The sequence below is a fragment of the Silurus aristotelis genome (genome assembly GCF_946808225.1).
Source record: "Silurus aristotelis genome assembly, chromosome: 9".
NCBI lineage: Eukaryota > Metazoa > Chordata > Actinopteri > Siluriformes > Siluridae > Silurus > Silurus aristotelis.
The window spans coordinates 16,756,237-16,772,909 of NC_139582.1; the positions used below are offsets into that span (position 1 = coordinate 16,756,237).

Consider the following 16,673-nt stretch of genomic DNA (forward strand, 5'->3'; position numbering starts at 1 on the left):
CGTGTGTGTGTGTGTGTGTGTGTGTGTGTGTGCGTGCTCATTGGGTCAGCAGGTTTATCATGCCAAATGACACATTATTAATCCCAGCTCACTCTTTAAATAAGGCGTTTAGGGGGAAATTCAACGTCACAGCTGCATGAGATTTCGATTCCCCTTCCTCTTTAATCAGGCATTACTTTTCCTGGCATATTTCAAATATTTTATACTGCAATTGAAGGCAAGAGATGAGTCGTGTGATGAAGTGGAGTTTCTGAAACCACTTGATTCCTTTTTCTTCCTACAGCACAAACTGGAGGGTTTTGATTCTCCTCACACACAAAATGCACACATTTTTTAGGAGGTTCTGGTTATTGCTTACACTGTTATATCTATAAACAGCCAATGTCACTTGTTCTCTCTTTTGATGTAAATAATATTGTAAAAAAAAAAAAAACATACCACAAACCTATCGTCCGAAAATTTACGCCTTCACCTCTGACTGTTACAGAACAAAGCAAAGACACTAGAGACTCCTTCCATACGTTAATAAACATGTCCTTAAACAAACACGTCTCTGTAATCAGTTTATCTGGGACATTTGCCCTACATGTCTCTGTGAATGAGCTCTTGCTATAATAAGTCTATAAATAAAATGCAGTAATATAAACCTCCATATACGTCAGAGCTGCTCTTATAGACATTCAGTCCCAGACCTCAGGTCCACAGAGACACCTGAACTTTTTTTTTTCTATAGAACTGTACTGTAGGACTGTAAAGAAAAGAGTCTTACTGTCTGCTCTTCTGACTGTGTGGAAAATGAGGTGTGATTCATCCGTAAAGGCATTGGATTTAATTCCTCTTCTGAAACGCTTCAGCAGTGTTTGTCCACATCATTCTGAGGTCTGGAGATAACGTGGTAGAGGAACATAAAATTATCTTACACACTGCTCAACACAGCATGGGAAAATGCAAATGACAGACAGACAGACAGACAGACAGACAGACAGACAGACAGACAGACAGACAGACAGACAGACAGATAGATAGATAGATAGATAGATAGATAGATAGATAGATAGATAGATAAGGAAATTAATGAAACAATTAGTAAATAAACAGATGTATGAATAGTATGATGGATGGATGGATGATGGATGGATAGATGTATGTATGGATGTATGGATGGATAGATAGATACACAAATCATTCATTCATTCATTCATTCATTCATTCATTCATTCGTTCTTTCTTTCATTTATTTACTCATTCATTCGTTCATTCATCCTGGTCGGGGCCATGGTGAATTTAAAACTTATCCAGGGTGTGAGGTGGGAATATACCCCATAACCACCATGCACACACACACACGCACGCACGCACGCACGTACAAACACACACACACACACGTGGTGGCAATTTAGCAGCCAGAATATTGAGCAGCGCATATAGTGAAGTGGGAGGAAACCTGAGAACCCTGAGGAAACCCATACACTGTAGACACGAGAACTTCAGTATTAGACAGTAATCCATACTTTCAACCTTTGAAATCCATACAGTATGTATAGTTAAAGATATACTGTTTGTAATTTAGATATATATTGGATTGTGTACTTCCTACCTAATAATACCCACCTAATACCAGGGCAAATCTACAAGTGCTGCCAGTCAGGTGTTTAATTGAGCTCTGGCTCGTGCTGACTTCCGGTCCTGGGAGCGCACGAGAGCATTCAAGTGTGTCGTCACATTCTGAAGTATTGATCAATCATTGGAAGGGTTTTTAATGTATTTATACACATCATCTTCGAGAAAAACTGTGGTACGAAACAATCTTGAATGATCGTAATCGGCGTTTGGTGAAATCAAATCGTAAAAAAACAACAGTAGATCTCAAAGCCATGTTTGAAAGTGAAAGTGAGAACATTTCCACGTGCACAGCGTGAAGGGAACTCAAGGGATTGGGACTAAACTGCTGTGTAGTGTTAATAAAACCACTTATCAGTGAAGGTAATTGCAAAAAAAAAAAAAAAAAAAGCTAGGGACTCTGGAGCAATGAAAGAATTTTTCTTCCCTGGTGGCACGAGCATATTTCAAGATAACAATGCCATGATTCATCGGTCTCGAATTGTGAAAAATTGGTTCAGGGAGCATGAGACATCATTTTCACACATGGATTGGCCACCACAGAGTCCAGACCTTAACCCCAACCCCAGTGAGAAGAGCATCAGTCCGACCCTCCCATCATCAATACTAGATGTTGGTGAAAAATTACTGCAACTCTGGACAGGAATAAATGTTGTGACATTGCACAGAGAGAGAGGTGTGTGTGTGTGTGTGCCAAAGTGCGCGTGGGACCGGGGCATTTTCCATCTTTCATTCTCTTTTTTTGTGCTTTCGGGGCAAAATTGTAAAAAAAAAGGGCAAAAGAAAAAAAAAGAAAAAAAAAAGTGGGCAGGGAGTGCTCGAGGTTCGGCCCCGTGGCTCGTGCGCTGTGCGCTCTGACGCCCGCGCGCTCTCTGATCGTCTGTCTCTTTAGTGGTGGAGAACCTGGGAAACATCCTTCCATCCATCCAAGCATCTATCAGCCCTCAGGGTTTTGCATTTGCAAGGAGGCCCAAAGAAAAGATTGAGAAACAAAGAAAAAAACAAAAAAAACAAAGATGCGTCTCGCGCGGTGAGGACTCGGTACGGGTCACCTGTTGCTGGAGAAAGCATGGGGGTGCTGAGCGCGGACCTGCGGGTCACCCTGCAGATTTTGCCCGGCTTCTTCTCCAACTGCCTCTTCTTCGTGCTCTACGACTCGGTGGTGCTCGTGAAGCGCGTCGTCTCACTCGTGAGCCTGTCGTGCGGCGGCGGCGGAGGCGCGTGGCAGCAACGCATGCTTACCTCGGCCGGCGTGCGCTCCATCTGGAACAGCTTTCTGTTGGATGCCTATAAGCAGGTGAGCAAGCAAGCAAGTGCGTGCACCGCTAAACTTCTGGATGTCACCCCTTTATGCGATCAGTATTGCTCTGAAAATGTGTGCAAAAAAGTTTCAGTGCACATTGTCAGAATATCCGAGCACTTAGAAAGATCTGACAAATAATCCAGCAGATACACAAACAATTCAGCATGCATACTGTACATACACCTGCATAAACAACTCTTTAAGCCCAGGAAAAGGTTTAGAAAGTTCAGGCATTTTAATGCACACTGTATATAATTTTCCAGTTTCCACTTTAACAATCATCAGATATACACTAATCCGGCATGGCAACATCAACCTTTATCCAAATTGTAAAGAAGTTGTCTTTATGATGTCTATTTAGCAAATATGCAGTAGGAGATACATCAGGAAGACACGATCCTGAATCCTTTCTTTTCCCTGAGGAAGCATTCTAGAAAGTTTCAGAAGTTTTAGACACACTGGAAATAACTGGTTTCAACATTCATTTATGATTATGGAGATGGAAACAGGTACACAACAATTCATGATGCTACCAACCTTCTGGGTTTATTTTTCTATTTTATGCAACAACAAAACTCTTGTTTGCATGATGCCTTCAGAAAAAATGAAATTGACAGATTATATAGTATTAAAGCTCCCATAAAGTGCAGTAAAGAGCACTCAATGAAACAAAGTCAATATTTAACATTTCTTAACTCTCGACCTTAAAAATGCGTCAGAACGCGTTTCATTACACTTTGTGCATCACTTTGTGAAGAATCAGTCATGGCCATCTGGATGCATCCCCCCAATTCTGTCTGTTCTGTCTGTTCTGTCCGTGTTCCACTGCGTCCTGGTTGGTTCGTACAGCTACGTCACAACCATCTAAAAGAAAATGAAACCATCCTGTGTGCGATATTTCTGTGAGTTCGAAGTAAAATCACTTTACACCAACCAGAACCCTAATGATAAAGCAATAGAATTTGATCTTCTATAGCAGGAGCACCGGTCCAGTAGTGATGGTGTTAAAGAAATAAAGCTAACAGACTGATCTTCAGTCTTGCATCTGTAGCGTGTACATGACTTCTGAAGCACTTTAAAGGCCAACCACAAACACCTTCTCAAGGTGTACATCTGATGCAACCATTTGAGCAGCTGAGAAGCGCTGTTGAGTAACGGTACCACTTTAGCATTCCTTGCTGCTTCAGTGGTACCTTCTGGAACACTGGTTCTCAAACCTGTTCCAATTGTTTTATATCAAAAGACGTTATTTATCATCCAGCATTTATAGTTACAATTCAATCCTTACAAACTCAAAAATAATATTAACTGCTGCTTGGAAATTTCCAGATTGAAAAGCTGCAATTTATAGCTAAAATACTACCACACTAAATCTAAATCCAATCTGAATTGAACGGGTCTTTGAAGATTTTTTTTTTCTTAAAATAAGTAAAGCAATCCCCCTCTACTGTGTAATTGCTTACATGAAAAGGTGAATACAGTGTATTTATAATAAACACTTTCTACATTGGTGCTTGAAAAGAAGCACTCAGGCACCTTTAAAAAAAACGCATTAAAGTTCCTCGATGTGCGTTCCCACCAAAATATACAGCACTGGTCCTGGCCCTGGTCTGTGATGGAGGTAATGAGCTGTTGTTTAATGAAAAGACATAGCAGTGACTTTGCATTATAATTTTGGAGAACATCACCAGTTTGTTGCTGGTGTATTTTAATCACAATTAAAACATGCCTGGAAAAGTGGATTTAGAGTACCTATAGAGCACAAAATTGGCTTTTACAGCAAAGCTCAACATTTTTCTGGATGAAAAGTACAAAACGAGTACGCTTATGTGTGTTCCACGTAAACGACAAGAAATATCTGAGCTAGGTCCTCTGTTTTCTATAACACTATACTGGAAACCACTGAACCCTACCCTAAAAAATAAAGCTACCGGATTGTACTTTTCCTCATCGCATGGCATCTTTTGTATCTTTGTTGTGTATCTTTATAGCTCGAAAGAATTTAATTGGACCTTGATACACACTAAACTTTGGAACCATTATTACCCTGAATGCATTAGGGCATTCCTGAAAGTAAAACTCCATAACTGCAGTGATCGAGGCAATCAAAACGTACACTTATAACTATTATTATTATTATTATTATTGTTTCGTTTCAGCATATTTAGTGTTACACTGAGGGTTGGTTCAGTTATACTGTGGATGATTTCCATCAACCAATTTTCTCTACACTTTACATCCTGAAACAATTTAAACTTTCCCTTTCCTCCTATGCATTACAGTAGTTTTCTATATGCGGTATTTGGTAGGCTTTGGTTTGCGTTTTTTCGAAGTAGTACAGAGCATTCCGTTTTATTCCCAGCCAAAGTCAAATCTGTTCAGTAAAAAAGAACGACGAACTTTGATCTCCAGACAGTCAACAAACTCGCAGGACATGGGACGATGGCCTGTCAATTTGTTGTAAAAGTCTGGGTCTCGGAAAATGTTACTTTTTAACCCAGACTCATTGAGCGATTGCCTAACAGACCGTAGTAAAGTTGTACTCGTGCCAAAACGAATGCTTTCAGCATCCTCTGCAGTTAAAGCCTGTCAGGTCATTACTGCGCCAAATTCCCCGGCTGATGAGCCGACGGTGGAAACATTGAGACCGTGCCAGCAAAAAAACAGACATTGTTTTTTAATTATGATCTTGATCAGGATAAAAGATGTTTGCTAATTTGAGCCTTTCCTCGCCAACATAGCTAGGAATCGAACTGTAACTCTGCTGTGTGACAGTGTTTACCGATAAAGATCTGAGTACTTTGTCACTAGATGCTAGTCGCTAGCTGTCGTCAGTGTAATTTAGTTACTTTGCAGCAACACGTGTCTAGTGTTAGCTTGTAGTGATTGCTACTGTCGTCACTTGGGGCCATAGACCGTCTAGTGTTTTCTTTCTTTAAGAGGGAGACGCTGCAAACGAGTCGCTATATTTAGTTCCGAAAGCTAACCACTTGCAGAATCAATTCTAAAAATGGTGAAAATGGTGGTTTGATTCCAAATCGTTAGGTTCATACTAGTTTTGCTCTCAGCTTAGCAAAGCCATACTAGCTTATCACGTTCAGTGGACTCGGCGATGATCTCTGTTTCATCCTTCTTAATTTTTGCCATCATCATGTCTCTATACTTGTTAATGCAAGCTCATGCAAGACAGAACCTTTAAACCACTGCTTCAGATTTTCTTTCTATTTCTGCATAACTCGAGAGATGCTGAAGTTGTGAGCAGGGAACTGAAGAAAGGTCGGATACTGCGCACTGAGTGAGTGGTTGGGATTTGTCATTTACAGTGTCCTCGGCAAATTGCAGAGCCGAGGAACCCTTGAAACAAATGTCAATTGCTGCACCGTTGCTTTGTCTTTTGCAGTTTCTCTGAAATCGCAGCTTTGTGTTTTGGGAATGGAAATGTAAAACCATCAGTTGAAAGTTTAAAATTGACTCTGTGCTTGCAGGTGAAATTGGGCGAGATGGCTCCAAACTCAAAAGTGGTGAAGGTTCCTGAGATTTGGAGCAGGAAAAATGGAAAGACTACAGATGAGTGTCACCTATTGGACTTTGAATCGTCTGATCGGCCCTTGGTGGTCAACTTCGGCTCAGCCAGCTGACCCCCGTTCGTAAACCAGCTGCCGGTCTTCCGGAGGCTGGTGGAGAACTTCTCGGATGTGGCAGACTTCCTGCTGGTCTACATTGACGAGGCTCACCCTTCTGACGGTTGGGCGGGGCCACCCATGGAACTTTTCCCGTTCGAGGTGAGGAAACACCGCAACATGGAGGATCGTGTGGTGGCGGCGCAGCGGCTAGTCGAGCATTTCTCTCTGCCGCCGCAGTGCCGGTTGGCAGCTGACTGCATGGACAACAACACCAACATGGCATACGGCGTTGCCTACGAAAGGGTGTGCATCGTTCAGAAGAATAAAATCACATATTTAGGGGGGAAGGGTCCGTTTTATTACAACCTGAAAAATGTACAGAACTGGCTCGAACGGAGCTACGGGAAGCGGTAACCTTTGATGAAAGGTGGAATAGTTCTTTTTTTAATAAAGAACAAATAAAGAAGGTGACACTTCTTCACCTCGACTGCCTTCAGTGGCAGCGTGAACTCTAAGGAAGTCATTCGAAATCTCTGAAGATCATCGACGATCATTAATGATCCACATCTTTCCTGGGTGAAATCCAAACCATTCTTTTACAAACAACGAAGACTGAGACTAAACCAAGCATTGCACTTCGACTTTTATACTTTGCAAGCATGTCTCTTGACAAAAAAAAACCCTGTGTATGCACTATAAACACCTATAAACACTATCAATAACCAAGTCATTTGCAATAATAGTAGTATTATAGCGTGTAATTCATTTAATGCTAAATAAAATTTGTCGCTTTGCAGAACCAAAGTTGCAGAAGAAAGCACAAGCTCACAAGCTTTTAATATACAGAAAAAAATATAATTTATTTTCTTTGTCGATGCCGTTTGCTATTTTAAAAATGTTTACGTCCAGTTTTGTTTGTTTATTGTTTTTTTTCCACTTTCGAAGTTGACAATCGCTCTTATTACTCGCAGTTTTAGCCACATTAGCAGCTTCCGCATGCCTGATTTACGCTTTAGCGCATCTGTCCCTGTGAGAGAAAGTCAGTAATGAAGTCTAAACCCGGGCTAAAACCCAAATAAGCTCATTTGTTTGTCAGTTTGTCCCTCGCGCTCTATACAGGACGCTTTACTATAGGCGTTTTTAGAAAACAACACCTTTTTTGTTTTTATATATATATTTAGTGTATTGAAAGATATTTTTGGAAATACACACAGTTTCTGTGAAGGCCATAGATATATCATGAACTTGTTTGAAGACATTATAACACACTCATAAGGCTTTATATGATTTGTTATAATATCCAGGATTTCCTGTTACACGTGAGGATGTTTTTTGTTGATAAAAATATATATTTACGTATAAATATGTTATAGCGTGCCGCCAATGTATTTATGGCCTTCATAGAGAGTGTTACTGATATCCGAATATCATTTTATTTATTTTTAATACATCATTTTTTTTTTTTTTTGGTCTTCAAAAAAGCACTAATTTAAAAAGGGAATTTGTACGTATTTTAAATTTGTAATGTTTTGGCAAAAGAAGAAAAGAGAAAAACGGTTCTATATTTGATTCGAATTTTCCTAATGGTTTTTGCTTCAACAATGCATTTATGAAAGTAATGATTTATATCCACACACACGCACACACACACCCCTACAGATGCTCATTTGTGTCCAAGACAAAGCGGTGTGGGAATGAAGGCCACTGACGAAAGGATTCAGTGTTCCTGTCTGTGGCTGGATGAAACATCACACCTCTTTGTCCGGACCTGAAATGAGCATTCCTGTAGATACGCCCAAATCAGCTTTTCCTATATTTTGCTACACTTTGCATTTTTTTCCCCGACACATGCTGTTCAACCGGCTGCTTTCTTGCTAATATACAAAAAATAAAGCACAAACTTTCGCTCACGACTTGTGTGTTTGTGTTTTCTTCCCCATTAGATCTGGCAGGCTTTAAAGGAGAGAGCAGGATTGGTTCTGGATGAATGGAGAAACAAGTTCTGGAAGATTCCAGATGCCTTTGAGTGCATGATAGAATTAATGGAAAATACAATCAGCAGAGGAAAAAATAAGAATTGCCTACTACTTAACATGCGATGGGTGGAGGAGGGCATGTGTGCTAGTATGGGTGTGTGTGTGTGTGTGTGTGTGTGTTATTTTTTTTTTTCCTTTTTTCCAATAAAACGATGTCTGCAGGCGTGCTCTCTGTGATGGGTCTGAACATGTGCGTCTGCAACGGTGCAACGCCAAGTCGCCTGGCTGAACTTTCCACCTCTGAGGCTGCCAAATAACCTAAAGAGTGAAGGCTATAGGGAAAACGTGTCCCGCGGAAACGCAGTGAAACAGAAACCCTAGTTGCGGCCATGCGTTGTTTATCCGAGCTCAACCGGTGCGCTGGAACAGCCGAGGTTTTTATTCACGGTGTTGTGACACTGCCAACATCACTGAGTGAAGCTGGTAGGCACGGGCTCAAAATAACAGCAGCAGTCCAGGAAAAACCCGTGCACTCTGTACATTCTGGGAACATAAAGCCACACTGGATAGATTCCTTATATTCTTCTGATCCCCTGGAGTGAGGAGGGGGGAAAACCCGAGTCCGATTTATTTCGCTACAGCACAGACATAAAGCGCTGTAATGGCTGGAGTTTGCCAAAACAGTCTCTATAAATTAAAACAAAATGTTGTTGCAATGTTTAAACGGAGAACATTTTTTGTCTTAACTTATACAACGCGGTATTTAATTTAGATGGCCGACATCTTCGTAAAACTAAATCATGCGTGCTATCAATATTGTTTATAAATCAGCTTAGCCTCGCCCTGAACGCTATAATCATTTCTACTTCACCTTTTTACTGTCATGGAAATCTGCTAGGAAGTCTCCAAACAAAAAAAAAGATAAAAAAAATATAAAAAACCCTGTAAATGCTACACTTTTGCAGTAGTCTATTCAGCTGGGTTTTCATATGGTCTATGTTTAATATATATATAAATAAATATATATATAAAATACTGAACAAATATTTATTTTATGACGTGCTGTACTACTGTATTGTATAAGGATACACGGAATAAAGAGGGCACTCAATGGCTTTTGTTTGTGAGCTAACATGAGACTACTGTGCATACATCTGTATAAGCACAAGAATGAAGCACTTAAGGGTTTTATCTCGTTGTCGAGTTCTGAGCATGTGAAGAGTGACCAAATATTTTTCTTTTGTCATAACGTGAGTACCGAGTATATTGAATATACACCGACCAGCCATTACTTTATAATCACTGGCCTAATATTGTGTTGGTCGCCCTTTTGCCCGCAAAACACTCCGGACCAGTTGAGCATTAACAGCATTAACTTCTTCAGCAATTCGAGCTTCATCGGACCAGCCTTCGCTCTCCACGTGCATCAATGAGCCTCGGCCGCACATGAACCTTTTTCACCACCGTCCCTTCTTCGGACCACTTTTAATAGATACTGACCACAGAAGACCGGGAACATCCCACAAAAGATGCAGTTTTGGAGATGCTCTGAGCCAGAGCACGTATACCTGTATATACATACATATACACACACATATACCCACAGGAACACCTGTACACCAGTGCTGCAATTTGTCAGCCAATCACATGGCAGCAGCACAATAATTCATTAAATCATACAGATACAGGCAAAGAGCTTCATTAAGTTAATTAATGATCACATTAATCATGAGAACAGTAAAAAAAAGAAATCTCAGTGAGTTCAACCAGACTGGAAAATGCATCCAATGAGCAGAAACACCTTGTTGATGAGCGAGGCCAAAGGACCAGACTTTAGAAGCTTGGAGAAATCTGAGATGAATGCTCCAAAAAGTCAAATAATCTCTCTTCACAACCAGAGTGAGGAGAAAATCATCTCAGGATGCAAAGCATGTCAAACCTTGAGTAACATTCTACAAAAACATAAAATCTTCTCCAAAATGTTCTTAATCTTAAAAAACAAGAATGATGTTTGATAATGACTATTAAAATACCCCAGTGATTTGAGACTGTACTATTTGAAACTGCTGCTGTGAAAGATCATCAATCACAACTGTTCTGACTAACCACAATCCAGAGTAACTAACACACCTTCCTTGATCATATACAAACCCGAATCAGTTCTCTCTGCGTCCCTCATTCTGTGCATCAGAATTATTTTTGGACATCCATCATTATTTTCGTCTCTACACCCCACACACTTACCTGCATAACGATCCGTCGCTCACGCAGTCCATGGCAAGTGCTAAATTTGACTCCGGATGAAAAGTGGAACATCAGTATTCAGGAGAACGTGTCAGCTCAGACAGACTGCAGTGAATAGTGAGCTGAGAAGTGCAGTCCGTGTTCCTGCAGTCAGAACCTGTTTCTCTGGAGCCTCGTCTTCCCGGACACAGAGACTCTCTACAGACTACTGATGCAACTTCCTGTTCATCAAGTCGCCAGAAACTGCTTCTGAAGCAGACTGTATTTCAGGGCTATACAGTAATGCCAAACAGAACCATAAATAAAACACTACAAATGAAATATGATATTAAAGACATGCTTATTATATACTTTTACATCATACTGACTTGTTAAGTTGTGTATATGCCACTACAAAAGCACTTACCACTAAATGTTTAATCAGACAGCTTTAAGAGTCCTTTGCTGTGTGTCTACAGTCCAAAATCCAATGCCTTAACCACTGAGCTACCACCTATTTGATGAGTGGACCTTCCAATTTTCTACAGTCAGCTGTAAATTTTGTCAATTTCAGGCACATATATTTTAGAAACGTAGGTGCTGGAGACAAACAGGTTTTCAATTCGGCAAAGGACAAACCAAAGTTAAAACACTGATCAAACGAGCTTGAGAAATGTGCTACCAAACATACAACAGAGCTTTAACCAGGAGTCGAAGCAAACTTGTATGTGAACACCATGTGTCTGGGTCATGTGATCTGATGTGTCATGATGTTTATGGTGGCCACGTTGTGAAGAACTTTGGAAAGCAGGATCTGAACCTGATGCTGATGTGGTTGTCTCTCAAGAAGAAACACCTTTTTAAAACCCTTTATCTGATGGCTTGCAGGAGGTGGTAGCTCAATGGGTAAGGCATTGGATTTTAGACTGGAGGGTCACAAGTTCACCACCAAGCTGCCACTGCTGGGCCCTTGAGCACAGGTGTAGGTCGCTCAGGATAAGGGCGTCTGCCAAATGCTGTGAATGTAAATGCTTAGGGAAGATTGTGGGTACAGCAGGGGGTTTAATCTTCTTGAGATACAAATGCAAGCACTTTTTGAAGCAAGCCGAGAAACTTTTGAGGGAGGAATCCATTACAACCATTATCCATTTAATCATCTTCATTAGGCACTTTATCGTAATCAGTGTCACTGTAAATCAGGAGATCAGAATTCACACCACTCTATGAAATTCTCATTCATACCTAGAGGTAATTTAAAGACACCAACCAGAGAAAACTAATGCCAGGTTTATACTCCATCTTTAGGTTGAGGAACAAATCCAGTTTGTATAATAAGTAATTATATGTTGTCCTGTTGTAATCCATTCTCTGGTATCAGAGCTGATGTGTCCCAGGTGAAGATGAAGTGGTTACTATAATAAATAAATGATTGCTAGGCCTCTGGGTGAACCGTCAGTTCTGTATTCCCTGAGGACAAATAACATTTCTTCATTTATTCCAATTGACGTCTGTCACTATCTGTCAGTCTCAACACTATTTACTATAAAGGGTCCCTGGGCCATAGGCATTCTTGGATGTTCTCAATTCATGTCCAAGCTTGATAGCCATCCGTCTCATGGGACTGGATTCGATGATGAAATAGAATTAAAATAATCGGGTTAAAAAACATTTAAAAGTGTGCATTAGGTAGATGCTCATCAGTGGACACACCTTTGTCTTACCTTCATCTGATCACGCTAACCTTCATTCTGGCTTCAAAACCGATGAGACATCCCATGCCCAAACACGCAGATCCAACAACGCAACACGCATGCTAAAAGCCATCAGTCTGAAATGACAAAACCATTAAAAGAATATCAGGAGACAATCATGTTGCATGAACATAATAAGGCAGGAATTAACACCTTATTCCGAGCCTGGGGCAAAGATGCCTGTGCACCAGCACCTCTTTCTGCTCCTCCACCTAACGTGGCTTCCAGTGTGTCACGAACATCTCGAGGAGCTACACTGAAAACATGTGTAAACATAGGTGTGTTTTGCTTTTATTGAGATAAGAGGCCCTCAGGATCACAGGTTTTAACCCTTTAGGAACTCAGGAGTTTGGTAATAAATGTCATGTTTGTTGTGTTATGGTTGACTTACTTTCTTTGACTTGACACTCAGGATCAAACCTTTCTCTGCTCACTTCCAGAGATGAATTGCAGGTGTGCTTAAACCTGTACCATACTAAATGAAGGTGAAAGGAAAATACAGTGGGTTGAATAATTATTCATATGTGTTAAAATCTGAAATTAAAACAAAAATAAAAAAATAAAATAAAAATGTATATATATATATATATATATATATATATATATATATATATATATATATATATATATATATATATATATATATCAAACTAACAAACAAACATTTGTCTCATGTGACTGAAATAACTGAAGCAATAATAAAAACATTGATCGGTTGATTGTTCTCTTAGGTATTAGTTCCAGGTGTCACCAAAATGCAGGATCTTCGTTATTACGACCCAGAGGTTGATCTGCACCACTGGGTGGTTTTATTATGATCTTCTGTCATATTAAATCTCCGAATGCTATTAGGACCTTACTGTTACTTCAGCACTTAAGTGATGTTATCAGAACTGTAGGGTGTCTAAGCCTTAACAATTCTAGCAAATATGTAATCATGAAACCATATTATATCTTAGGACCCCAGAGTGGAAACAGAACCACAAATTGCTACAAATAGCCATCAGGGTGATGGGGCATAATTATGTGCCCATGGTGTTTTTATTCACACTCTAGAATGCATACAGTAGTAGGTATTTCTGAGTTAATATTACAGCTGTTCTTCAACTACAGAATGCTGATTGGATCCATGGTTGTTTAATTTTTAGCGATTTCTTTCAAAATTGTACAACAAACAGTGAATATGTCTGGCCAGTATTAGTTAGGATCCCCCACCCTAGGAGCCAATTCTAGAAGAACCAATAAGGCCTACTAGCCATGACAATTAGATCCCCAGGCTTCGTAAGAACCATATTAGAAACCGTTGATTGATATAAAAACATTAAAGATATTGAATAGGAAATCAGAGTGTCACTACCCCTGGGTGTGCTTTATTACAAGAACATAGTATTAATAAGGACCTGTAGTGTTAGCAGAACCTGAGAGGATTAACAAGTACTTAGTGTGTTAATAAGAACCAAAGAGTATTAAGAAGACTCCAGGGGGTTAGGAAAAGAACAGTGTTGAATATAAATAGTGCTATGGATTCTAATAAGCGAATAAACAAAAGGACGACCAAATTGATATATATAAATTGATTTTTATATTATTATTATTATTATCATTGTTGGATCATGGGGTTGGACAAACACCCAGGCTCACAAATGAACTAGTGCTCATAATAACCTTCAATACTGTGCATGATTATGAATAAGAATGAGTCAATATATATGAACACTTATACCCAGCTTATATATTCTGAACCATGCAAGATGGCTGCTGCATGTATTCAGAATTACTTACTGCAAATTTGATACAGGGGCCCTGGAGAGCAGAGGGTTAAGGGGTCTTGCTCAAGGGCCCAAGAATAGCAGTCCAATCAGTAACCCAGAACCAGAGCCACTGACCTTGAGAACATTTTCATGCAAAACACCCAGAACACCTAATATGGATTCATGGTGTATATGCGAGAGCCTTTGTACAGTATATACCTGTTTAACTACCCCGTACCTCAGACTGGTGCAATGCAGGGGTGCAATAATCAGCTCGTAACATCAAAAGTGTCACAATTCCCCATCGTGGGTTACATTAACATCTCCAGCGTTTGGCAGACGTCCTTATCCAGAGCGACTTACATTTATCTCATTCATACAACTGATCAACTATGTGGCCAAGGGCCTTGATGAGGGGTAGAGCAATGGCAATTTGATGCAGCTGGGATTTTAACACATGACCTCCAGATCTAAAGTCCAATACCTTAAACACTATGCTGGCAGATTTCAAACAAAACTAGAGAAAATGCTTGGTTAATCCTGATTGTGTCGATAGCAGCTGGCAGCCAATAGAATGTGTTAAAACAAATAAAAAGACGAGAGGTTTAGTGTCTGGGATGGTATTTCGTTATTATTGTTACTGAGTTATTTTCAGATCTGTAAGTGTAACATAATGTAGTGTAATGTAAGTTACCCAACTATGGGAAAAGAGCTAATAAAAGCCCACTGTTTTATTCTCTTGCTCCCAAATACTCCATAATTATAACAGTTTATTAAATTCTACTGAATGTGCAGTGACCCCAGTGTGTTGCTGGACTGGTAAACTGGACTAATTCCAGTAAATCAGTCGTATTGCATCTATCGGTCTATTCAGATACAGTATAAGCATGAAACGATGTTTTGTTATTAGCGACGTGAAGAAGACCCGAGTGTGACGCTCGCACGCAGACCAATTTGATTGTGTTTTGCATAGAAATGTCCTCCGGGCCCGTGGCCGAGCCTCTTCTCAGAAAAAACAACAAAAGCTCAGTAATGCTGCTGTAATGTCCAGTGATGAAAACGGAGGCTGTGTTTACAGAAATAATATAGGGTGAACGAAGTGTTGTTCCACTTCCTCTGTGCAAGGGAGCGTTTGGCAGAACCTCGGCATTGTGCTGCCGAGACAAAGCAGCACGTGGGGAAAGAAGCAAAGCTCCAGTCATGCTCCTCCACCTCCTCCACCACTGGGCACCATCAGCAGCATTCCTGCTGTCCTCGATCATTCACTCACACACACACACACACACACACACACACACACACACACACACACACACACACACACACACACACACACACACACACACAGGCACATACACACGCACCGCCTAGAGGGCGCTGTTTCACCGCTAAAATCTGGTTTCAGTGTATTATATTATTACATTTAATGTCTCATGTATTTTCTTCTTTATAAATAAAATGTATCTCAAAGTAAAACAAACAAAAACGTTAAAAGTTTTAATAATAGAAAAAAATTAAATATAATAAAATACGTAAAATGTTTAGTAAAAAGTGTACAATAAAATTCCCATTCCGCATTTAGTCCCATTTGCTGTTTTAATAACCTCCACTCTTCTGGCAAAATGTTCCACTAGATTCTAAGGAGATTTGTCAAGATTCATTCAGCTACTAGTAAAGTCAGGTACTGATGTAGGTGAGGAGGCAAAGATGTTCCATAAGATGGAAGAGGTCAGAGCTCTATAGATATAGATCTTCCATTCCAAACCATGTAAAGCAGATCTTCATGAAACTGGCTTTGTGCACAGGGGCATTGTCAGGTTGGAACAAGTTTGGGTCTCCTAGTTCAAGTAAATTTCATGCAACAGTATCCAAAGATGTCCTAAACTCTGGGAAAGAACCAGGAATCTGGCTGAAAAAGTCTGGTGTAAAGTCTCAGATATATTCTGACTGCGTGGTGAGATTTTGTGTAAGAACACATTTATTTAACAGTTATGAAAAAAGTCTCAGCACTTTGTAGCAGACGGAGGTAAAGCTGTAACTTTTCCAACATCTTCACCATGGAGAAGTTTACTGAGCTGTACCTGAGATTTTTCTTCAAGAAAAATCATACTGTAGCTTCCAGAGATAGAGTGAAGGAACTACTGTTTATAGCTGTTACAATAAAACAGACATTCCACATTACTAGATGTATCTGTAAATGGGTAAAAATGTCATTATTTAATAAACAGAACATGGTGTGTTATAGGAAAATAACAACACTGTTGTGGTAACAGTAACTTTAGAAATGAGTTTATTAGATTGGCAGCCCAAGTAGGACGTTTTGGAGACAAGGTGAGGGAGGCGAGATTGAGATGGTTTGGACATGTGCAGAGGAGGGACATGAGTTATATTGGTAAACGAATGCTGAGGATGGAGACACCAGGAAG

The 16,673-nt window shown here is 40.0% G+C and overlaps 1 protein-coding gene across 1 annotated transcript; it reads left to right on the forward strand.

Annotated features, from left to right (window-relative positions):
- The first annotated feature begins 2,021 nt into the window (after positions 1-2,021).
- dio2 (iodothyronine deiodinase 2) lies at positions 2,022-8,456 on the forward strand. Its single transcript, XM_083551141.1, has 2 exons — positions 2,022-2,917; positions 6,409-8,456. The coding sequence occupies exons 1-2, from the start codon at positions 2,690-2,692 to the stop codon at positions 6,958-6,960; spliced, it is 780 nt and encodes a 259-aa protein (XP_083407267.1). The 5' UTR covers positions 2,022-2,689; the 3' UTR covers positions 6,961-8,456.
- Positions 8,457-16,673: the final 8,217 nt, after the last annotated feature.